This window comes from Corvus cornix, chromosome 4, assembly GCF_000738735.6.
Source record: "Corvus cornix cornix isolate S_Up_H32 chromosome 4, ASM73873v5, whole genome shotgun sequence".
NCBI lineage: Eukaryota > Metazoa > Chordata > Aves > Passeriformes > Corvidae > Corvus > Corvus cornix.
In genome coordinates this window covers 29054748-29080428 of record NC_046334.1, presented here as the reverse complement: position 1 = coordinate 29080428, position 25681 = coordinate 29054748, and the positions used below count along the sequence as shown (strand labels likewise).

Sequence of the window (25681 nt, the reverse complement as noted above, 5' to 3'; positions counted from 1 at the left end):
AGATTCTAAACTAATAAAAAGGCTGTGGTGGAGGGCTATGCATAAGAAACAAGGGAGTTTCCTACAGAAAACACACAAGTAAGATTAAATAAAGAATAAAAACACTCTGCTGAACAATATGCAGTTCCCCGAGTGGAAGGATCTCATCCTCCAGTTGTTTGGCTTGTAAAGATATGGGCAAGAACTGAGAGGAGAAAGAATAGTAGCAATTCACCAGTTCCAATAATGGATCCAGGAAAGATCTTCAGTAGAGTTTAGGCAAATCTGACCTGGGGGACAAAAGACCCTACTGTTGTACATGATTTCTTCATTATATTTGGTATCAATTCTGAAGCTGAGGTAACTGCCTTGCAACAAGACTTGTGGATGGGGAAAGCATAGGCTGAAGGACAGAAAAAGAATCTGCGTAGGAAAGGAGCTGCAGGATTCACATCTTTGTCATCAGTAGAATCTAATTGAACTGTAAAAATTAGATGGGCCACATGTTAAGTGGGAAAAGCTAGACCAGTGTTTGGTAACAACTGGCAGCTAGAAAGATAGTTGAAGTGAACTTGGGCAGTGCTGCCTGAATGATTTTCAGTCTTACTGAGTAGAATACTGAAACTGAAGAGAGAAATAAGCTATGTAGGTGATGTACTTTTATTGGATCTGTTATACTCCGAACATACCTTGCATATCTTTCTGATCCTTCCTGGTTATATTTCTGGGCAGAATGAATTGACAGAACTTTAACTGTAGGAAGCCCATTACAGTACAAATAACTTGTGATTCATCAAAAGGGCAGGGGGACAGGCCTGGAGGAAGTTGAAATCAAATGTCACCACCTAAAAATATAGCTGAAATGATGAGATTTCTTCCTCTAATGAATGTTTGGAGTAAATTCCACAAAAGGCCATGTTCTTTGTGAACTGTATGATGCCAGCCTTGTGTGGGCTGGGGAGAAAACACAGGAATAGGTTCTGAAAAGATGTTCTAAATGATTTATTGACAACATCCTGGGAACTGACATTTGACAATGTTTCTGAGCCCACAGCCATTTCAGCAAATGCCAGTAGTGCAAGATTTAGGGCGGTGGTACTCCAGTTACAGTGAGATGAATCCTGTCCCACGTTGCTTCAGGCAGTGTTCAGACACCAAGAATAAGTAGGCATAAATAGCAGGAGTGTCTGGCGAGAGGTTGGGACACGCGAGAGATTCAGAAGATGCTTCCACATCTTAATAACTTCAGCAATGGGTCAGGTAAAGGGTATGCCACTTGCAGTATTGATAAAAAAGTAATGGAAAAATGTCACTTACTAATGTGTTTTGAACCTCTCCCCAAAAATGTTACACCAAAAATTTCTCTGAGGCTGACTGACTGTTTACGGAGGAGACCACAGATGACTGAGATTTTGAGCAGGGTAAAGGAGCCTGTGGAGGTGTAACTGAAGGGTTTCCTTTAGTCACTGTACAAACCTCGTGTGGATAAATAATCACCGATGACAACAGACAAATAAAAACTCTCCATGTGTTTTTGAATTGGCCTTACCAGCCATCCACAACCTGTGTTCTGCCCAGCACTTTTATGCAAGAGAGCTTTATTTGTTTATGTGCAGGTGCTCCATAGCAGTTCCACCATCCTCAAAGTTCAGCAGTTTGAGGAGCAGCCCTTCCACCTGCCATTAAGTTGCCACTCACAGAATTTAACACGTGCACTGCGTAAGTAATGATGCTGCAGAAAGGAAAAGTGACTGCCATTCACAGCGTAGCACACCGAGTCCTTCTTTAGTGTTGGCTGATTACTTTTTGTAGTTTTGTGGAAATGCTGCTTATTGGTAACTCTGCAATTCACCTGGTCACAGAATATTGCTTTGAGTTCAGCACTCCAATCTCCAGAGTATTATTTCAAGTCCTAGTAATGTTGTCTGAGCACTGACTGCCAAGAGCTTTGCTGCATCGAAAAGACTTATTTTCCCCCTAAGCTACTGAATAGGTACTACAGTACTTCTATGAAAAGTCTAGCTGGTTAGTGAGGGGAAATCCTGGCAGTTTTGGAGGTAAGTTTTCATGGTAAATCAGTCTATATTAAAGAAATGAATCTAACATATGGCAGTATTTTCCTGTCTGTACATTAGTCTGCACAATATGTTTAATCTGATGAGTCCCGGTAAAACCAGAGTGATGTGGAAGATGAGTGTTGTCATTTATTCATTGTGGATGCAGCTGTAGCAAACTGAATCAAGCATCAGTACAGGCAAACCACTGAGCATTAAATGCTTATAACACTTTCCTCTCTTGAACTGTTCTGCACTTAATAGATAATAGATAGTTCTTCTTCATGTTATTACAAAAGTATTAGTAGTAGCTGAATACTCGATCCACAGAACACTACACCTTGAAGAATTTTTAATAACTGATAATTTTTGAAGGTATTATTTCTTTATTGATATTAGTGAAGAGGTGCCTGGTTTTGGCAGTAGGGAAAAAGGAATATTGATGCCAACCGCTAGATAGTGTTTCCTGCTGCCATCTCCTGTAGACTTTGGATTGGGAAAAAAATGTCCATGTCATATGCTCGCACAGTGGCAACTTGTGTTTGGGACAGGCGTAAAAGGGCACGACATGAAAACCATATGCTGAGGTCTTAATCAGATTGTCCTCTTTTTGCTGTTATGCTTGCTAATATTTTCTAAAATATTAGAAATAATTTTCAGTTTTTCTTTTATTTCTCAGTATCAAGCCTAAGTTAAATTATGCATATTAAAAAAAAAAAAAAAATTAAGTAGGCCCTGGAGAGCATATGACAGTGATACTCTCTTACCAAAGGACCTAATCTCTTTTGATTTCCGAGGGATAAAACAGAAATGTACTTCTTTAAGCTGTGTTGATGACTAAGACAAGAACCTGTCATTTCCACAAGATAGGCCCGGTCCAATGTTTTTTATGTAATCAATGGAAGTTTGATGTGAGTGAACTCAGGATCAGTTTCTCCTTCATGTCTGAAAGCACAGAGCTGTCACTCTGGGTATTTCGTCCTGGAATGTGAAGGTAAGCCTGAGATCCAGCAACATTTGAGGAGAGTCCCTGCCCTTGGTCCGTGCGTTTTGCAGCAATGAGTGGCTGTGAGCATTGGCAATGTAAGCACGAATGAGTGTCTGACTTCTGTGCCAACACACATAAGGTAGGTCCTTCTGTAAGTCTCTCTCTTCATATATAGATTGCAATAGAATTTTAGTGTTTGCCCCAGATATTTTAGGTGCTTGAGTTTCTTCTGACATGTCCTGCCTTGCCTGCCAGCCCAGCTCTAAATAAGGCAGCCAAATACAAACATGCAAATGGAGAAGGCTCTTTACCATTGGGAACGCAGACTCCCAGAATAGATTTCCTGTGCCCCTCTCCACTTACTGGAGTCTTATTTCATTTTGGAAAGCTGGGCACCTATGGCTAATTTTCAAAGCACTGCCCAAGAGGAACACCAAACCTTCTCCATGATCATTGCTGAGGATGATTTGAGGGGGGGTTCGTTTTTAGAATCTTGTCCTAATGCCCTGTTGTAATATTATATAGAATGGCCCTGAAACACTCTGCTTTTTAATAAAGATGCTATAATATGTTGGGTTGCATCTTATAGGTGGTGACTGTGGGTAAGATACTCTGTTCATTGTTATAACAATTTTAGTTTGGTAACTTGTGAAGTGACTTGAGAGTGTGGAGCATTTTTTTTATACAGTGTGCGGGGCAGTGGCTCTCAGAAATGCTCTCATAGCACTAATAGGAATTTTATTATGATAAACTTAGCTTGCACTTTGAAAAAGAAAAGTTTCTACAGTACAGTGCAATCATTTTTGATACAAAAGCACTACAAAAATTAACATATCTCATTTGAAGGAAGTGTACTTTTACTGTGTTTTTCCATACAGAAATAAACGTATACTGCATTCTGAGAAAAACAAGTGATATTTAAAAGTTTTCAGTGCTTTGCACCACCACATTATGTACAAATTATTATGTACAAATTATGTACGTAATTCATGTACAAATTATGTACAAATCCAAATTAATTTTCTCTTTTACCTTGTATTTTATGGCCTAATTTGTTCTCCCTATGTGATTTTAGCAGGAGTAAATTAACAACTACTTTGCAGTTTTGAGTACAACCTTACATCCAAGAGTCTTAGTGCACTTTATAACAGCTATTACATTAAAATACATTTCTTCATGTAAAAGGAAGTATTGGACCATTTGCAAAGTATGCCAAGATCACTCAGGAAGCCTGTGGCAGGGATGTAGGTGGAATGAAGGAGCCTTTTAATACGCTGTGCATATGGTTATAGCATCCACAGAATTTCTCTGTGCATCTACAGACCTTTTATTTTGCAAAGTCTAACTGTGACTGATTTCACTGTTGCTTTTCCTAGCCTAGTGTAAGGCCAAGGCTACACTAGCCAATACGTGCTGGCAGTTCTAAAGGGGGTAGCTGTAACTTCCAGGAATCTGTTCATTCACCCTTCAGCTAGACAGACACTGCTTGTTGTGTGCAGCCAAGGAGACATTCTGTGAGAAAGTGTGCGAGTGTTAGCGAGCACCTTGCTCGGTGTTTGATGGTTACACATTTTATGCTGCTCTATTGAAAAGTGATTTTCCCCTGTCCCCCATGTTTAACGCAGCTCTTGGTACTTGCCTGATCAGTCCCTGATACCAAGCCTTTGTTAAGTTGTTTCAATTTCTTCAGAACTGCCATAGAAATAAAACTATTTCTGACTCCTGCAGGCAGTCTCAGGGGACTCCTGTAGTGCAGTTTTAAAATGCTCCAGAGGGAAAATGACTACTGCAAGGAACTGTTTCTCCCCTTTCTGAAATGACCATTGTCAGTTGAGTCTGACCTGGATCTTCCATATTTGCACTCCAACCAGCAATATGGGATCTGTTCAAATCTTTGAAGTACAGAACCCTTATCTGAAAGCTAAATATAATGTGTGTTATTGCTTGTGCTCAATGCCCCAGCCCTTTTCCCCCGCTGCTCTTCTCTCCTTGTCCCTGTTTAGATGGAGAATTGACAGCTGTGGCCTCAAGCAGGGTGTGTTTGATAGCTGCAGGATTTGGATGCCAAGTCCTGGGATATCATGCTCACAGAGGCATTTGGGTCTGTGATAGGCTCTGGCACTGCACTGCCTGCAGCTGTGAGGCTCCCTGAGGTGGTGTCAGGTCAAGCTGCCTCCTGCATGGCGGAGCCCTTGCTGATCACTTGCCACTTTCTGTGCCTACTGCTTCCCAGCAGGGTATAAGAGATCCACTCTGGCCACTGTGGGTAGGGTCTGACCCCCAAACATTATTTTGCTTTTATTCTATATTGCACCTGTCAAATTGTCTCACACAAGAAATGACATTGCATCAAAAGCTTCTACTTCCAGTGCAAGTTTACTTTCAGTGGGCTCTGTGTAAATACTTCAGGAGATGCTCAATGCTCAAATATATTCTAATCAGGACAAAGTTTCTTCCAGAGATCTCTTGAATCTGTTCTATGAATTGTGAAAAACGGAACATTCCCAGCAGCTAGAAGCGTATTTTATTACACCTGCTCTTGTTTGCCCAGCAATTCACCGACAAAACCCTCTGGCACCAGCTGCATGGCCATGTATAGGAAAATAATAAACTTGCACAAAGAGGATGTGGCTTGCAACATGCTCAGGATGTCATTGCCTCCTCCAGAGTGTTTGAGTATGGCAGCAACTGGGAGCATCCTGCAGCCTGCTTGCAGGAGCTCAGTACTGGGCACTGGCAACATCTCTGGTAATTCCAGTCTTGGATTCACCTCAGGTGCTTTTGCTGTGTAAGGCTGTCTATAAAAATGCCTGTTTCTACTTCTACTCCTATTTATTGTCCATATTGTTTGATTCTGTCTTTGAGATGTGCTAGACAGATGTAAGCTTATGCAGATGTGGGTTTGTTGAGATATGCCAGACTGGTGTTATAGATGCGCCAGGTGAAACGGGGTTAATGGGACAAAGTGAATTGGATTGGTAAATGCAGTGATTCTGTTCCACAGACCCAGCAAAGCAGCCATAAAACAAAACCATAAATTGTTCCCTGCTTTATACTCTCTATAGTCATAAGATGAATAAACTGTCTGACAAGGTCTGTAATGAGGAGGAAAAAGTTGACTAAAAAAGTAAATTTAATTGTTCACCTTCCCAGGCCAGAACTTAAGGGATAAAAAGAGTAAAAGTAACAATATCTATGGTAGATGGACTTCAAATAAGAACCTATGGGCTGACAGATGAATTCCTAATCTCTTAGTGGTATCAGTGTAAATGGTGAGTGCTCAGGAATTCTAAAAATTAGTGAAATTAGATTTCAGCCAGTGCCTTTGTTCTGAGAGATCTGTTAGAGCAGCTGTTCTAGTGTGTGTACTAGAAACCATTATGCTGGGAGGGAAACAGAGCTATCTTTGGGATGAAAACAGCAAAAAACACAGAGAGGATACATTTTTTCACTCTGATAGTGAAGTAATGCCATACCTGTTACTAAGAGCCTTTCTTAAATGTTCTCACATAGCAAGCTGCAGAGATCTTATTCATGGTGAAAAATTACTTGCTTTCTCTTCAGTTTTATTTCCACTTCAGAGAGCCAACTGATTGTTTCAACATGCTATTTTAACTACTCCTTTATGTCTGTTAGCATAGAGGCCTAAAGTAGTCATCTAACATTGATAAATGTCATAAGTCAGTAATGTGCTATGTGGATTCCCCAGAATGTTTCCCTCTTGCTCTGGCTGTTGGGATAGGAGAGAGAGCATATTTAATTTTCTTTCTGGATCCTTCTGTGAATTCCAGTGTGGTCTAGGTGATGAAATAAGTATTTACTCTATAGCGGCTGGTGAAAGGTGCCTGTTAAAATGTTAAATGTAAAACTGCTTTGAAAAAGATAGTATCAGCTATAATTAACAGTATGCTTTAAACACAGATTATTTAAGTTTTTTCTTTTGCTTAAGATCAGTTTGTAGTAGGAAAAAAATGTAACTATAGCAGAAAAATTATGGTACTCAAACTTCCAAAAAAACCCAGTGGACGTTTGTCATAATTGCTGCTGTGCAAGAGATAAGTGGAAAGATATTACTTACAATAACACTTGGTTTTCAAAAAGCTTTCACGATTTAAAGCCCCACTCTTTAATTAATTTTATTAGTAAATTAAATTAAAATATCCTGCCAGCCAAATATAATCTTCAAACTGTTGAAGTGGTGAGTGACATGCTTGAGGACAAAGCCAGAATGGCCATCATACCTCAGGAGGAGATTTCAGGCATTCCTGCTTTTAGAGATCACTGGAAAATGCCAGTCTCTCATGCTGTGCCTCTCCCTGCTCTGTCTGACAGGCAATTTAGTATTGCATAATGTCCCTTTTGTCAGAATTACAGATGATGCAGGCTGAACCTGCTGAAATGACATTAACAGTACTGAATCAAGCACTGCCATGTCAGAGAAAGTGTAGTGATCAGTCAGCTATCCCCACACTGGCCCTGAGATCAGGCTTTGGCAAGTAGGTGTAAGGCATGGCTTAGGCAAGTGCTGGGTGTTTTTTCCTGAAGACTGTGAGAAATCCCCAGTATCATCACCAAAGCTGCTTGTGTTAATCAGCTGCCTTTCCGGTGGCAATACCTTTTCTGACAGAATGAAACATACATGAGCATCTTGTTCCAGGGGCTGGCAGATTTTCTGGAGCCGTTAGAGAGGTTCTGGAATCTGTTTTGTGGGATCTGAATGTTCCTTGATGCTCTGTGCTATTTGTACTAGAGGTAGCTGCTACACATTTCCTATGCTACATCAGTGAACTCGCATTTAATAATCAACCTGTGTTGGTGGTAGTTTGGATTATGATTACTATAAAATACAATTGTAGCCACATTAGAATATGCCTAAGGCCAGAATTAGGCGCTCAGAGGCTGACAGAAAAAGAAGTCCAACTGCTGACAAGGTAGTGTAATGTGTAGTGAGCAAGAATAAAAGCCAATATATGATTTAAACAATGTGCTTATTAATACAATGTAGATACTGAAAGCACTGGGAAGCTGAGGGAGGGCTGTTGCCTCCACAGTTTAGAAACAGTCAGAATATACTGTCCTTGAACTAGAGCAGCTGTTTGCCAAGAAGCCAAGAAGCTGTTTGAATCGCTGGCAGATCTTTACCAACTTTGGTAAAAAAAGCCTTCCAAAGCCAACCAAGATAGTGAGAACTCCAAGAGAAAAGGATAAAATGTTTATTTGCTGTTAGTTCTGGTGTGTCTTGAGTCAGCAGGTCAAATTCGACTAAGTTCTTCACATTTGATGAACGGGGATGATTTTGAGTTTATTGGGACTGATTCTGCAGTGAGCCCTACAAAATGAGACTGCTGAGCTATTTTGGTCTAATTTATCATATGAGTGCCAAACTAATGCAGATTGCTGGACTTAATACCTGAAGGTGAGCACAATAGTTTGCTTTTCAGAAACTCATTTGAACAACTTCTGAAACGCTAAATGACTTCAGGTGTAAAGGAATTACTGTGAGCAGTATGCTGAACCACTTGGTGAAAAATAGTATGATTTAAAAGTGTAGGTGTACCACAGCCTAATGCATTTCAAACTTTATTGACAACTTTCTGGTTTGTTGTAAGGGGAGGTGATTGGTTCTATCCGTTTTCAGATGCATAGTTACCTCCATTGGCCTAGATCTTATCATATTATCAGTTTGGTAGTTGGTTCTGGGCCAAGTTAAATTTGGGGTTTAAGGGTAAAAAAAGTAATTCCACTATTAAGATGTTTTTCTTCCTGTTGTTAAGCCATTCCTATACTTCTAAGATGGTAAAATTAATTACTTTATTAACTGTTCTCTACTGAGGTGAAGTGAAGGGTTTTCTTTCTTCAGAAAACATCATTTGGTATTGGCATGTCAGAGAGTTATGTATTTATTTTTAATTTAGAGGGAAAAACCCACAAATTCTTGGATGTGCCTCTGACTGTGCTTTATGTAAAGGCAAATGTGTAAAGGAAATGGAGAAGTGGGGGAAGATTGAGGGAGATGTTCAGGAAAGACAATGTGTATAAATGAGAGACAGAAAGAATGTGAGACAGAAATTGTTTCTGGATTTTAAAAGGAAAGGGAGGGCTTATTCATTTTGTCTCCTTCAGTGAGTTTGTCTGAGTCTGCCCTGGAGGAGGTCAGGGATGTGCTGGGATGGCCACCCTCACAGTCTGGCAAACACTGCTGGTGGCTGTTCACAAAGAAGTGACACATTCCTTTTAAACTATTAAGGTTGCCTGCTCCCAGTTGAACAGTGAAGACAATTGCATGAGGAGGAACTGATGACTGTAGAATTAGTAAAAGAGGTTCATATGGAACATACCACAGTTCCTGGGCAGGATCCTGTAATCCTAGATGGGATGGCATTATACTGTGCTTTCACATTGTTTGCCCTTTTGTATTCCCGGGGACTATTTGGAGAAGCAAATGCTCTTTGGCATGAGTCTGGCCCTGCATAATTTACATTACTCTTATTGTGTTTTATAGCATAGCATGTGGGATAAAGACTCGATTCTGAACAGAGTATATGGAAATGTGGCTGCCATTTGTCAGGCTGGATTTAACTAGTTGCAGTGGCTGTAGCAGTGAAGATTGAGAGACCAGAATGTGCCTGCACACAGACAAAAACATCAAGAAACAGTTACTTTTAATGGAGAGTGGCCCAATTTATAACCAGGTTATAATCCCATTTTCTGACAGTGCAAGTCTGGACTCTTATTGATCCAGACAAATATGGGGAGGGGAGGGGAGAGGAGAGGGAGAATTCCCAGAGGCAGAACTCATACAGTCATGGGTAGCTTTCTGGTGCTGCTGCTGTATTCAGCTGTTGTGTTAGTATTCATTCCAGCACAACACTCCAGAAAAAAAATTTAAAAAATCAAAGGAAAGAAAAAAGTGACCAGATTGCCTCACATTAGTTAGCTCAACAAAGCCTGGCACAGTCAATCATTTAAACACATGCTTAAATCTCAGCACTTTCAAATTCAGTAAATCTTAGCAGCACAAACTTATGCTTGTGCTCTAGAGCTTTGCTGGTCTAGGCTGATAGACTGGAGAAAGGAGGTTTTTTTCAATACTGAAGAATTATGAGCTTAATGCACCTGGAATTTGTCTAGTTTTTATGCCTCAGTGGAACAGGTGTAAAAGAGCATTGCATCCTGACAGTAGCCTTGTGCAGCACCAGTGTACATATAAATGACTGCAACATCTGTGGGTGATGCAGGCTCAGAAATCATTACCCCAGTCTCTAACAACAGGTATTATCCTGTAGATGCATAGGGGCCAAATTCAGACCTGAGAGAGATAGTTTCAATTTCAAAATTGCAAACACATGCCCTAGATATGAACTTAACCTTAAGGTGATTTGAATTTCCAGTCAAAATATAGCAGAGAAACCAGAGGGATTTTTTCCCTGATTTTTGCATGAAATGTTTTGATGATAAAATTTGTTTCTGTTGTTAAATCACAGGACGATATTAACAGAAATGCGACTAATCATGATTGAACAGGAATTAAATAAACTTGCCTACAATCTCTGTGGAAAAAAACTTAGCTGCAAGCTGCAGGTACTTCTCAAGCAGGAGGCGTTGCTTTTCTAAAGAGACTGTATTTATTATGGGTGGCTGGATATCTGCATGCTGGCTCAGTTCCCTGTAGTAAGGAACTGACCACATTACTATTTGCAAACACAGGGTTCACTCAAGTGGTACTAAAAAGAGAAGAGGTGGGGCAAGCAGAGCTTTAAAAAGAAAAGAGGAGCCCATCCAAGTCTGAATGTAAAAAACAACCGTGTTTCGGAGAAGGACGGTACCTGGAGATTTCGCTCCCTGCACTCCACTGAGAGCTGTGGTGAAGAGTTTTCTGAATTCTCTGCTTTTAAGATTTTAACGGCAGCTTTGTTGCAAGGAAATTTGCAGTGATCCTTGCTAGCATTGCTCTTAAGCTGTGTTAAATTTGTGGCAAGAGTGTCAGGCATTTCATACTTGCCTTCCAAAAGAAAAAAAAGAAACGAGAGAGAGAGAGAGAAAAAGCCCTGATGCATGTGGGGAAGAAATCTCTCAGGAATTTCTTCAAGGTTGTAGTCAGACACAGTAAGGTCTAAAGTGACAAGAAAAGCAAGGCAAAGATAAAACTTGAAATTGTGATAAGATGTCTGAGTCTAAAGTGGCAGATTGCAGAAACCTTTTGGGATTACACATGCTCATCTTGTCCTGGATATGACTGAATACAAGCTAGTTTTTCTCTAGTGACAGCACAAAAAACCCCTCAGGATTATGTTTCTCTTCCTTGTTGCTTTTTTGCCAGTGGTTTTTAAAATTGGTTTTGTCAGCCTCTCAGCTCTGCAGCACTGGAACTGTCCTAATGGATATAGATTAAAGCCTGAAAACTCTGCTTGTATAGGTAAGTTGCTGAAATTTCCCAGATTAAGAAAAGTACATTTGTATTCTCTTAATTTCACTTCATAATTTTCAAAGAGTTTTTTTGCAGATTGCTTTTGTGCTGTACTGGGAGAACTGGTAAGTCAGCTTCTCAATGTCTGTTGCATTTCAAAATGAATATAACTCTTTTTTTTCTTCAGAAATCAGCACGTTTCTGTTCGTTTAACTAGCAGAAAGAAGAATAAATTTTCATATGATCATTAAGAGATATGAACTGTTCTTCAGTTACCAAAACTCCTTGCCACAGCTTTAGTGTCTCCATAGTTTCAGTACATGAGCATGCATGTGTTGGTGCTTCAATATATGTAAAGTTTGAGTATAGGTGTGTTTTTTTTATTTCTATATACATATAGAAAGAGTGTTTTAATGATTATGCACTAGCGCATATTTAGATGTGGGCTAGATAAATTTAAAACTTGTTTTTTCTATGCTTACTGTTACATGTAGATGAGTGTGCTCATATTAATAATGCATCTCATACAATACATGAATAGCAGGTGTGCTTAATACTGTAGTAGGGAGGTCTGGGAGAAATGTGCAACACTAACATTACTGTAATAATCTCCAGAGAACTGGAGCATGTAAAATGGAGGTTCCAATTCTTTAAAGAGTGTAAGAAAAAGGATGACAGAACCCTTCTCCCTCCCCTGCTACCGTGAGGTCCAATTCTTTCAAGAAATTCAGAGCCAATGAAGTTGTGGGCATTGCAGTTAGGAGAGGAGGAAATGCTCTGCAAGGATTCAAGCAAACAGACCTCATACTTGGAGTTAATTCTTTTTGCCTTAGATTCCTTGGGGTTCAGAGGCCCTGAGTCAGTTCTTGTCATGATTCTAGTGATGTAATAACAGGTGCTTCCTCTGTGCTTTCTGCCAAGAAATACCATCTCGTAAGCGGAAAATAGAAGCCTGCATGTCAAATGCTGTCATATTGAGGGGGGAGGAGCTGGGCATTTTTTGTGTACAAACTGTAAACCTGACTGAAGGTTTATCTGAGAGACAAACACACCTAGAGAGTTCCAACCCTGATGCTTCAGTTCAAATGAGAAGCAGGCTTCTGAAATTAATCTCCTTATTACCACCTCTTACTATGTTTGCTTTACGTTGGAAAGAACTCTCAAAGTGCACAGACTGGACTCCCTTTAGGCCAACTTAAACCAGAGGGTGTCCCTGTAGGGATCATCTTCCCTCTCTGCTGTTGATGGCCATTTGGTCCCTGGGACCAGCCTAGGCCTGGTTCTCTGTAAGCCCAGGCTGGAATACATACAGTGTGTGTGCCATACCCCTAGCAACTGTTGCACTTTACACAGCCTCTCCTATAGATCCATAGTATTTGCTAACATGTACTTAGCTTGCACAAGCTGATTAGGGTGTTCATTAATTATGGCTTCTGCATTACTGGGTAGCTCAATTAAGAGCTTGTGTATAATGGGGGAATCCTACTGAGATGAAGGGAATTGCTTGGCTGTTGTTTAATGAGTCAAAACCCCACTCTAAATACTAGCATGCAAAAGGCTGCAAAGATTTTTTTTTCCTAGTGGACATATTTTGCATATTGATGCATATTGCTCTTCCATTAATGAAGACGTAACCTGCCCTGCATTAAGTCTTTTCTGTTGAAAATCAGCTGCTGTATGAATGGAGGGCTCTAGATAAAACACTGAAACAGATTGGCTAGTGCCTCAGCAAAATCTCCAAGAAATAGCAGCAAAAGAAATCTTCCGCATAAGAGCTGATGTTACTGTGACATACTCTGAGCAATTCCATATGACATAAAATAAGTAAAAAATGCGATGCATTATGGTGATTTTTCAATTACCGACCACTGGATTACAGGGGATTAAGCAAAGATGAAGTTTTGACATGAAATGTAAGACTGAAGGATGCTTCAGTGTAAGGGATTTCCCTGTCTCCTTCCTCTGTGTACTGGATGCACAACTGGTGTTCTGACCAGGACTGGACATGTGATATTCTAGTTCAGTCATTATGTGAGACAGAGGGTGCGGTGGAAGCAAGTGGCAGGAAGCTGGAGGCAGGCTTTGAAGGTAATACTGGGGATAAAAGGGGTGAGTGGGAGACATGATTCATACCATTGAACTGTGAACAATGACAGCAAGCTGAATCGTGGCTTGGCGACCATTCTTGGCGAGCTGTAATAGATACACCAATTGTAAAATGCTCTTAATCATCTGAGGCTGTGGTGGCAACCTGCCAGCCATAAGGACTCCCCTAACTGAGAAGGTGTCTGCTCTTTGTTAGTGAGCTCTTACAAGTGATGCTTGCCAGAATGTGTGTAGGTTTTTCTAGATCTGTTTTCCACCCTGCCGCTTCTGACGAAGGTCTAGGTCATCTTCTTCTTACGTTGCTAAATAGCTCACTCCTTAATTAGTTCCTTTTATTTCTATGGATATTCAAAGATCAAAGGCCTCCTCATCCTGTGGAATTATAATGAAATCTAGCCCTAAATGTCTCACATAATTTTTTACAGTTATTTTTAGAGAAATTATTTGAATCCTGACTTGGTATGACAAGAGAGAAGAGGCCTTTCTGAGGGGCTGTTAGTCCCAAAAGAGCAAAGCTTATAGGAAAGAAAGTGTGGGAGAAGAGATCACAAGGTCAGAGCAAAACTAGTCTGATGAATGAATGCATTGATGTATTGACAAGTTATGGCAGAACTGGAGGCACTTCTGCAATTTTTGACATGCCATCTTGAATTAATAGCTTATTTTAAGATGCTGTGAGGACTGTGGACTCAGTCACCTTTAATAACTCATCTTTCTTAAACCCCAGTGGAAACATAGAACCTTCTACCTCTGAAGAAAACTGGTCTGGCCTCCAAAGGAGCTATTATTCCTACAAAGAAAAAACATGTGCATATTTGGTCCCAGGAGAGCTTTGATTTGTAACACATTTGACAATGTAAGCATACATGGGACACCAGAGGATGGGCCTATGTCTGTTGGAATCAGTTGCCTGTGCCCTCCTGAAACAGCACATTAACAACAGTATTTTTTATTCTCCCACGCTGTATAATCCTTTCCCTACTCAAGACTGAAAACGTTTTCCACATGTTTGTCTGGAGCAGCGCCTAGGGCAGCCCCTTGAATTACCAATTTTAGAGTAGAGATTAATGCCTGTTAGTCTTGGGCTACCCTAGGTAAATATATTATCTTCTGGATACTGCAAGACTGGAGGTGTACTTTGGTTTCAGGACTGACTTTAAATACTCACTTTGTAAGTTTTAAAAATGAAGAAAGATAGTAATTTTTAAGATACCCAACAGTATTGTAAAAAAGTCTTGGAAGAAGGCAAAACAAACCCCACATTATTGAAGTTTTGCCTAATCATAGGTTCTTAAACTCAGCACATCTCTGCCAGATTCTGACATTAACTGCTCAGCCCTTGTCACTTCTTCAGGGCTAACATGCTGCACATTCCTACAGAGCTACAGCCTGCAATTGAAGTTGACAACTGCAGCTATCTAGGTCAGCTCTTTTGGTCAGATGCTTCTTTCTGTGTGTCAGGCTTTACACTTTGCTTCCTTTCTGTTCACCTCTCTCCTACCACAGAGCACTGGAGCTGTAGTTGAGGTGTGTTTTTTTCCTTGCTTTCAGTAGCTGTCTTCCAGCTAGCTCACTTCTTATTATACTGAGTTGGGGAAAGAAGCTTGTAAATATTTTTAGCAAATAGTAGGCAGGAATTCTTCAACATGGGTCTGAAGCCACAGACCAATTCATGAGAAGATTCACATTCAGCTGGATTCAGCTGAATGTGGACAAATACTATCTTCAGCTGTAAAAACTTGGATCAAAACAGGAAGGAGGCAAATATGTTACAAGAGACTACAGAAATGGCATCACACATCCCATGATACTTAATCCTAAAGAGGGTTACAGGGCAGACTCCCAAGCCAGTGACTAATATTGAAAAACTCATTGTTTTGCTCAGTGTAAAATAGCAGTTATTAATTTTGTGTTCTGTTTCTAAAAACTGACTACTTTTTAGGATCTAATTTGAAATCTGATTTTAAAAGGAGCTGGATGACAGTATTTGATGATGCCTCATGACTTTCATCTTTGAAAGGCAAGCCAGTAATAATACATTGAAAGTTGCATGATCCAGGTAGTAGAGGTCCATTTTGTAGTTACTAATTAACACATAGACTTTATTTCACATAGAATTTTTTCAAAGATAGGGTTTTGTTTTCCATTCTAGTGAGGAAACACTTGAGATCTGAGTCCAGAAAGGAAGAATAAAAGATATTGTAGTTCCTGGGGATCTTTTTTGACCTTTTTCTTCAAGATGTCTACAACTGGTTTCTTAATTGTATTTCAATCCTAAATTTGATTCTATGTTATACTTGATAAATCATATGTTCACACTTGCTGTCATATCTGTGAATGATCATCTCTGTGGCTCTGGGATGGAAGACACCAGGACTGGTAACCTTCTCATTGTATTCAGATTGTATTTCTTATCATAGAACGTGAGCATTTCACAAACTCTCTCCTCTCAAAAATTGTGAGTGATCAGGTTGTATTTTAAGCCTCATTTAAAATTGGACAGAAAAGATACTGAATTGTGCATCATCTATTTCACTGTGGCCTGCTGACAGCTGGGGTGTTTTTTCCATTTCTAGCTATCTTCTGTTCTTGGAGCTGGATGCTTTAAACAAAAGAGATAAAAGCGATGGGCTGCTTTCTTTGTCAGCCAGATGAAATTTCATGTTCAACCTTGTTGAAAAGATTATGGTGGTGGCTGAATACAGCGGATTGAATTAATCAAAAGTCCAGCTGAACAGGAACTATGTTTGCATGAGGTTATTTGAGTGTATGTATCTGCACGTACACTTTATGTATATAATGTATGTATTTGGAGCCATAATGAAATTCAGGTTCTGGCTCACTGTGGTTTCTCTGTGTCCCTGCCAGGCATACTAATGCTTCAACATTCTGCAACCAGAGCCTTTCTCAGGACTCTCAATAAAGTAGTATATTTGTATGCAAAGTCATTGAGAGCTGCCAACATCGTGATGACATGATTCATCGTTTTTGCTGATTCTCAAGGCATTTTTTTGCATAAAGAAGTCTTTGAGAACTAAGCAGAAGCTCATTCTTCCTTTCAGGGCTGGCTGTCAGGGCACTGCAGACAGCTTTTGTGTTCACTAAGCTGATTTCTTTCACAGGGTAAAGTTCCCACTGGGGGATGTGGTTGCCAGGACACATAAAACAGCTACAACAGGATGCAACTCCATGCTTTCCTTTGGCACTAAAAGTGCAGATGAAGGCAGTGCTCGTTACACCTGATGGATGGTTTTGTGATGAGCTCTCCTAAACCTTAAAAACCAGCTTTTTTCATTTGTTTGTTTTGTTTTCGGGTTGGTGAATTGATTGGTTGATTGGTTTGTTCGATTTGGGTTTTTTGGTTGGACTTTTTTTTTTTTTTTACTTAAAACAAAGAAGAGAGGGTTTTAAGCATAGGATCCTCTTCCACTGTTAATGCCATAAGAGCCAAACATTCAGTGCTGTGGCCTGTTTCACAATAACATTGTGTCTCTGGCCTCTTCCTGCTTACTGCTGGAAGGGCACTCTGCAGTGGCCAAGCTGCCTGTGGCCACTGTGCCGCTGCTCTTTTGTTGGGCAGTGTTTCTTCCATGAGAGCCATTCTTCAGCTGAAGCCATGGCTTGCTTTACAGTCCGTGTGGGATTTGCTATACTATGTGAATTTTGGTGGTGATGAAAATGGACAGGCTGATAACCCTGAAATCTTCTCTTCAAGTGCAATTACTGGGGAAAGAGTGCAACTTCCTGTAGCCTGACCAGTCGGTGTTCTTGTTCTTGGAAAGTCAGTTTTTACCCTCATATAAAGCTGGAAAATCTACCCTGGAAATAAAGGGTCATTGCCCTTTTACCTTGGTATGTTGCTCAGTAACCTGTGCTTGGTTAAAGCATGTCTTCCCAGTATGACCTTGACTTTAGAATATTCACTGATGTTTTTCATGCCCTTCATGCCTTGGTAGCTAGTTCCCTTAGTGATTCACCCTTCCTGTTAAAATGTGAATTTAATGCCTGAATTTGAATTCCCTGGCTTCAGTTGTCATATATCAGCCCTTGTTAAACTGCTCCTGGAAAAGATTACAGTGTCTTTTAGAAAATCTACTACTTTTTCTTTGTGAAGGTATTAATTTGTGGTGCTCAGTCCTTCTTACAAGCTTCTTTCTGATAATCTAAGCATTCTGAGCTGTTTAATTTTCTCACAGAAAGGCACTTTTCTTTGCTGTCAAATCAGGCTTTCTATCCTTGCTGTATACACTTCCTAATTTTTCCTGGTCCTTTAACAACCTTTATCTGAGAAATACAAACAGCATGCCAATGTAGTCTGACCACTGCCATATAGAGAAGCAAATCTTTTCCTCACAGTCATTATTTTATTCTGGGTTGTGATTTGAATTTTCTTACCCAGTAACATGCTAAGAGGTCAGCTTTCTGTCCAGTATGAACACAAGTCCTTCTCAGAGAAAGCAGTCTTTTAGATCCAATCTATAGGCCAGGCCTATCTTTTTTATTCTTATTTTATGTGCTCTTTATAGTGATTGAATAATAGCTCAGCAGTGCTTCACACTGCTTAATCAAACAACCTCTCTCTTTAACAATCCTGTATCTACACAGCTGCCTTTTTCACTCATACTTGTGATTTCCACAGAGAAATAGCATCAGGTTCATTTTGCAAGCTACTACTGTCATAAAAGTATTTTGAGAAACATAAACTACATTATCAACAGAGTCTCACACCTGCTGTGGTGCTGGTGGCTGGATCAGGTTGTGTCCAGCTTAATCGTTCAGTTACTTGATTTAAAAACCAGTGCATTGGGGAGATAGTGTCAAACAGTGGTCCTGTCTGACACTGACAGCAGCTGGACAAGGACCTGAGGTCTCCAAAGCCCTCCCTTTTGGGCTATCAAAGAGCCCTTTAGCGTCAGTGACATCCAGGCAGTGTTTTCCAGGAGTATCTAGTTTTAGTGGTGACCTGGAGCCCATTAATACACTTCTAAGCCAGTAAAACCTTCCTAGAGGGGATTTTTAAGAGTTTCTGTTTTAATGCTGTGAAGAATGGAATGTACAATCCTAGTACATGTGGGAAAATATGCTCTTGCAAGCTGATTTTTTGAAGAAAAGTGTGGGTTGGAATTAGAGTCCTTGATGGAATTACGTTGCTGAAAATGCTTCTGCTTTACCTTTGTAATCTGTTAAACAGAAATCCGTTGCATGTGCTCTGATTACATTTCATACATTGTCAAACTAGCTCTTCTGCTCTTCGGAGCATGAACTTGTGGGAAAACTCTGTAAACAATAAGGAAGCTTTCTCTAGTCTATACAGACACATTAGGCGGCCGTAAAGAATTGACATTCTTTTTAAACACCTTTGATACTTGGACACAGAAAAAACTCCTTGGAACACTTCTGCTACACATAATTTCTAAAAGCAGTTAAGGAGACTGGTTCCCAGAACCATGGGATATCAGAGATCTGGTTACTTAGCTCTTCCTAAGTTACTGAGAAACTTTCTTTCAAAGTCTTTTAGGAGTTAGCTAAATTGCTGTTCTTTGTAGTTAAGGTTCCCTTCTTTAAACTAAGGGAATTCTCACATGATACACACAGACCTAGTTTTGGTTGTGAATCCATGTCCTTTAGTGACTTAATCAAATGTGTTGCTTTAAAACAAAATGTGTTGGTTCCTTTATTCCTGCATGTGCCAAGTCACATGATAAAATACAGAACAAAACCCACTGACATCAAAAAGAACTTGGGCAAGAAAAGAGCTGCTCCTTAGAGCAATGCTCACACAGTAGTTGAAGAAGGAAAGTATACAAGAAATATACCAGCATATGGTACCACCAGATGCCAAGTACCTTGGGAAGTTACTATCAGACTTGTTTGTTTTCAGAAGGAACTAAAATTTATCTCAATGTTGTGGGACAATTATCCATGGTACTGCCAATTTCTTTTCCCCTTAGTGTAAACTGCGCTCTTCAGTGGTAATCTTTTTCCTTTTGAAAAATAGATTCCTTAATTTAGGACTTAAGTAATAGTTACTTCCTCAAGTCCTGATAAAACACCATAAATACACCAAATATCTTTCAAATCCAAAAGGTTATAGCCTAACCTACCAGTTAAAAGCCTAGTTTCTAATTAATTTGCTTGTTGCCTTGGTTTGGGCTTGTTGCTGTCAGAATATTGTGGGAATTCTAGTGTTTTGTATGTCTGTTTGAGATCCGACTCAAACCAAAATGAGCTCAGTGTTGAACTCAGTGCTGTGACAGTCTGTTTGCTGCCTTGCTGTTTCACAAAGTCTGTTAATTTCTTGGCAGAATTTTTACTGTTGAAAAGGGGATAAAGATAGAAGGAAGTAGCTGTAAGCAGCATTTGCATAGCAAATAATAACACAAATCAAGACAAGTCTGTTCGCTGTGTTAGGGTAATTAGAGACCAGAGTACCCAGGTAGTAGGGAGAAGGGTAATTTCCCTTGACAGTAAAAAAAACCCCAAAACAAAACTGCCCTCCAAAATCACTGTGAATGTGACAATGATAAATTTTAAAAAGTCCAAATAATTCTGAAACCAATGCATGAAGGAATACAGCCATCCTCATCTCGCTTTTTAAAAATGGGATATTAAATTTTGTGACGATTTATTATTAGATAAGTATGTCAAAGGTATTGTTCTTTGCTACTATTGCTAGCTGAGTTTTCCTGATCGTTTTCAAATACTTATTTCAGATATTGATGAGTGCCTTGAAGGTGGTCTGGGAACCTGTGGCCAAACCTGTATCAATATTCCAGGGTCATACATCTGTTCCTGTTTGCCTGGCTACTCCTTGGGTATTGACAAGTGGTCTTGCAATGTGAACGGTAAGGAGATTTTTGTTTTGGATAATTGAAACAGGGCTTTAGAGATTTAGTTAGCATTGCTTCCCAAAGCGAACTATGCCTGCTGGTCCCTACTGGTCAGTGACTGGTGTTCTCTGGTTTGCTGACCAGAGGCAAAAAAAATGCCTCTCCTGCTGTGTGGGTAAGTGGCAAAGCCAAAAGTGGGTGCCACAGAGGAGTGACGGTGAAGAATGTAAACTATGGCGGTGGAAAGATGAATGAATATATGAAAACAAAAAACTAAATTAAACAATTACCTCCTGTTTGCCTTCTCTGCCAGTTTAAAAGTGTAAATTCTCTTATCCCATCCTTACTTCTAAGAAGACATGGCAATACACAAGATTCTGCTACCTTTGCTGCTTTCAGTCTCTTGGCCTTGATGTCATTCCAATATGTTTAGGTTCTAGGGACAGTGCTGTAAAATTAGAAGGAGGAGGCCCATATTTTTTGTTTCATCCATTAGCAGTTAAAAGACTTGAGTGCTTCTGTGAGTTATTTCTCTCATTTCCTCTGTCCTGAGTACATAAATTGATTTTTAAGTGTGGGAGATGCATTTAAATTTCAAAGTTTTTAGCTTTTTTAAGAGGAAAATATTCACAGTTGCAGCCTTTGGTTAACCTTCATTTTGTCCTCAACTGACGCTATCCAGGGGAAAAAAATTGAGTTGGATTTTATTGATTGGCTTAACCCTATATTGCATCTAGAGTATGCGGTGGAAGTGCTCTGAAGCTCATCTCTCACCTCTCCACTTTGAATTCTGAATGCCTGGCTTTGGTTTCTGTCTGGGATACACCATAGCTTCCTTCTGATCCAGTACCTCAAGTTGGATTTTTTTGACTAGTATTTACCTGGGGCCCTTGCTAACGCAGAGATGGGATGTGACAAGGCATGTTTCTGACCCGAGAAGTAGGAGATGTACTTGAGTCGCTATGCATGTAGCCTTTGGGACCACGAACATAACCAAAAGCATTCTGTATAGATCCCAAATTGCCACCAACGCAATTACTTTAGACCAGCCCCCCTAGAATCTCATAATTATCAGCAAAATGTAACTCACAAAGACCCAGTCTGGATTTTTTCTGGTCCTGCCTACAAATGCCTAGTTCCTTTGCAAACTTTCCACTTCTGAACTGAAGTGAAAACAAACATGTTGCTTCCCAGCAAGTTTTGCACAGGTATCTTTCAAAGAACAATCTTACCTTCATACTGGACTACTACAACTTTTTAGCATGTTATTACTAACATTTATAGTAACTGTAGAAAGGGACTGATAGAGCTACCGTGATGGATATGGAATCTTTGTCAGGTATAAACCCTTCTGTGGGGGATGCACTAGGTTAAATACCCTCAAGTTTTCAAGTTTTTGGGAAGATCTTTGGTGCAGATACGGTTTGCCTGGTAGTTAATCCCCTGACAAAACTGAGTCCCAAATCTGACTGGTGCCTCTGCAGTAAAAGTTAGATTTGTTCAGTTCCTGTTCCATTTAGAGTCCTCATTCACAGGCACCTGGTAGGAAACTCAGAGACTGGAAAGGACAAAACCAAAGTGTATAAATAGTCTTGGTCAACAAATTGGCAAAAATGCAGGTGGTAGCTGTCAAATCCCTTAGATAAATCAGCCTGGCTACTCTTCAGCATTCATTTGCCATTTACATGAAGCAAGTCTTCATTGTTCAAATATGCTCACATGGGGTTGCTCAGTGCAAGTAGCAGCAGGAAAAGGGAGTAATTAAAATCTTGTAAGTGGCCGCTATAATTAGGTGATGGCTTTAAAACTTGAGATACAAAACATTCTGTTAGTACAGAAACAGTGTTCTGGCCATCTTGCCATCTTCCCTGTGAACAGGACAAAATTACATCTTGGGTGCTCATCAGAACTTTCTTCATGTTGGGAAATCAAAATTTGTCTCATTCCTCTGCTTTGAGAGGAAAATTAACCTTGCAACTATGATGAAGGTGGAGCACCTGTCTAAAATTTTTAGAAGTGCTTTTTGTTGAGTTTGAAGCCTTGGGTATCATGCTAATAGCAAAGATATTTAGTTAAAAAAAGATGTGAACCTTGTCAATAAAACCAATTTAATTTTCAGAAGTATATGTGTAAGAAAACTGGTGGTAGTGCGTCTTTAATGGCATCCATTCTTGATAAATGGAGAGTTGCTTCTTCAGTGCAGAATAATTCAGCTGCTGATTATACAGGCTTGAAAGCTGTTATTCTGTTGGATCTACATCAATAACTGCATTTCAAAATAATTTGGTTAGAGCACTACTCGTATGTCAGAATCTGTTGTTTCAGGCAACCATGTTATAAATCCCCACCATTACTAACACAAATGGGATTTATGTTTTGGGGTTTTTTTAGTGGTAAATTAAAGAATAGAGTTAATGCCCACAAATATGTATATATATAAACAAATCCAAATGCAAACAACAAACCCATGTTTATTTTTAAAATGAAAGTTAAAGTGTGTTGGTTACATAAGAACTCCTTTCCTTTATGCACTTGACAGACAGCCATAATATTCAAATAGCCTAAATGAAAACCCTTGTGGTTTGGAAATGTAGTTAAGGCTCCTTGGGCAATCTTAATTGTGCTCTACAGTGATACCCTAAAAATAACAAAGAGGACTTGATAAAACTGGAGCAGCCCCAATCATTATGCCCTACTAATTGTACTTCCATACTTATCACCTGGTTTTAAGGCTGCATCAAGGTTATTTGGGACCATCAGCTGCTCATCACTTTCAGCCTTAACTGGTTTTCTACAGTTTGGGACATAAATGGAACACCTTTGATTTTAACATATTTTATGTTCAGGTACTGCTATACTCTTACCCTTCGCTCAGTACAAATACAGTTTTTGTCTGGAAGAAGTTGTGGCTTTTGAGCTGTAGGAGTTTTAAGTACAGGTCTTTTGTTTTCCTTCAGCCTTCTGCAGCACAAGAAACCTTCCCAGTCTCCAGCTTCTTCTTTTTCCCTGTCTTGGGATATTCTATTTCCCTTTTTGGATAGTTAAAGGGAGACCCCAGCATAGCTCTCTGTGATAAATTCTTGCTATGGCTCAATAGTTTGAAGTGGTCTTCAACTAGGAGACACATCCATGGCAAACTTCTTTCAACCTCAGCTGGCAAGCATGCAGCAGTTGTTCTGACCTCTGACTGGGCTGTAGGATTTGGGAGTAGTGATAACAACCATTGCAGTCTCAGTTTCCTAACTCAGATTTTTGCTATAATTTTCAGCATTAAATGTGAAAGGACCATTACAACTATATCTTACTGGTTCTCTGTGGTACACCTAGAAAGTTATCATTAAGAAATAAGACCACTATATCCTGAACTTTCTCTTTGACTTGTATACTACTAATGAGAACTCAATGCAGCAAAAATGCAATGATTATCAATTAATTGGTCTCATTTTGTTTTCTCCACACCAGACCCAGCACCATTCTTACTTTTTAGCCACGGAAATGCCATCTTTAGAATTGACACTGAAGGGACCAATCATGAAAGATTGGTTGCGGATACTGGTCCATCAACCCTTATGGATTTCCACTATATAGAAGAGAAAGTGTATTGGGTAGACTCTGAAAGGCGACTACTTCAAAGAAGTCACCTAAATGGCACAAAACGAGAGGTAGTGTAATCAGTTCTTTGGAATTCTCCAAGTTAATAGGTGCAAACCCCTCTGTGGAAACCACCTGCTCCTTGGGTACAATTCTGCTGTTACTGTTCATCGATTAGCGCTTTACTTTTGCTGCTGTAATAGTTCTGATCCTGAGTCCAGGCTCTTTTACTGGTATCCACGTACATTTCTGTGGACCAAGTAAAGGGGAGTTAAAAATGAAGGATAGGAAATTCAGACAAACTAAGGCTTTGTAGACAATAATGTTTGTATCAGTTATAGATTAATCTCTGGCATTACAACTTTGTCTTCAAGATTGTTGTAACAGAAGCTGACACAAATGCTACGAGAAGAATGTACTCAAATTCCTACTCATTTTTTCTCTAACCTTTTATTGACTTCAATGGTTGCATAACTGCTTTTAGCACAGAAAAAAGCTCTGCAGTTCATTGCATGTGGCTGATTAAAAAGGGTAGACAGGCTGTTTTGGCTGAACTTCATTTCTGTGAGAGCGTTCTTTCATTTGAGAGAGATTGCCAGGATCATTTACCCATGTGGAGTTTTCACTGATGCATTTTCACTGATTTTGAAGGATCATAGTTCTGTAACAGTGTGTTAGGAGACTTCCATCTGTAACAGTACAGGCCTGGGTGCTTCACAGTGTGTCAAATGCAAAAAGTTGTAGCTAAATATAAATCCAGTGTATTTCTTGTGCAGAACAGTTTCTCCTTTTGCAGGGAGTCACTCAGTTCAGAGGAGGTATGTGTAAGTACAAAGACCAAATGAAAGTGATGGAAGAAAAAGAAAGAGAAATAGCTACAGGTCTGAAAAAAAAATGAAGCAGGCAAAGGAATGAACTGGAAAGTTTCAATTGGGTATTCTATTCCCTGTAACGAAAGCCAAGTTTAGAGCAGTCATCAGGATTCTTCTTGTCAACTCTTTTTATCTTGCTTACAGAGACTATGTTACGTAGACAAAGGCATTTCAGGGTTTGCTATTGACTGGATAAATCAAGACATTCTCTGGGCCAACAGACAGAAGGGAACCGTAGAAGCAACAGACATGAAAGGGAAGAAACGCCGAGTTCTTCTAAGAGCTGTTGGTCGTCCCACAAGGATTACCATTGATGCTGAACAAAGGTAATTTTAAATGGGTTTGTAATTTCATTGAAATGGACTCCAAATATGTAAAGTACTATGACTGTGGTTTCATGTAATCATATAAATGGATTAGAAGAGACTATAAAGATCATCCAGTTCCAACCCACCCACCACGGGTAGGGAGACCTTCCACTTGATCAGGTTGCACAAAGCCCCATCTGACCTTTCTTGAACAATTCCAGAGCTGGGGCATCTACAACTTCTCTGGGCGACCTATTCCAGTGCCTCACCATCCTCACAGTAAAGAATTTATTTCTCACATCCTTTCTAAAACAAACTTTGCTCTTTCAGCAAAGTTTCTGGGTAGGAAAACAGTATTGGAGAGGCAAAGGGAATGATGCCTGCAAATGCTGGGAGCCCCTTGTGCTCCAAACCCAGCCACACTTAGAATATAAATTGGTATGTTTTAGAAAAAAAAAAGGCTGAACTGACAGTTTGCTGCTGTTTCCCTTGTTTCTTTACCTGTGTCTCTGAATATTGGTTGTGAATCTACTGCTGCTGCTTAGC

The 25681-nt window shown here is 39.8% G+C and overlaps 1 protein-coding gene across 3 annotated transcripts in view; it reads left to right on the top strand.

Annotated features, from left to right (window-relative positions):
- Positions 1-10774: 10774 nt before the first annotated feature.
- Positions 10775-25681, top strand: part of EGF (epidermal growth factor) — a 58889-nt gene continuing 43982 nt past the window's right edge. For 2 of the 3 annotated variants that reach the window (XM_010411733.4, XM_010411735.4), the window contains exons 1-4: positions 10775-11437; positions 20248-20379; positions 23827-24026; positions 24972-25153. In XM_010411733.4, coding sequence (XP_010410035.3) covers positions 11311-11437; positions 20248-20379; positions 23827-24026; positions 24972-25153 — 641 coding nt within the window. In that variant the 5' untranslated portion in view covers positions 10775-11310. The remainder of the gene's footprint in view (positions 11438-20247; positions 20380-23826; positions 24027-24971; positions 25154-25681) is intronic. The other variant, XM_010411731.4, reaches the window with a different exon arrangement.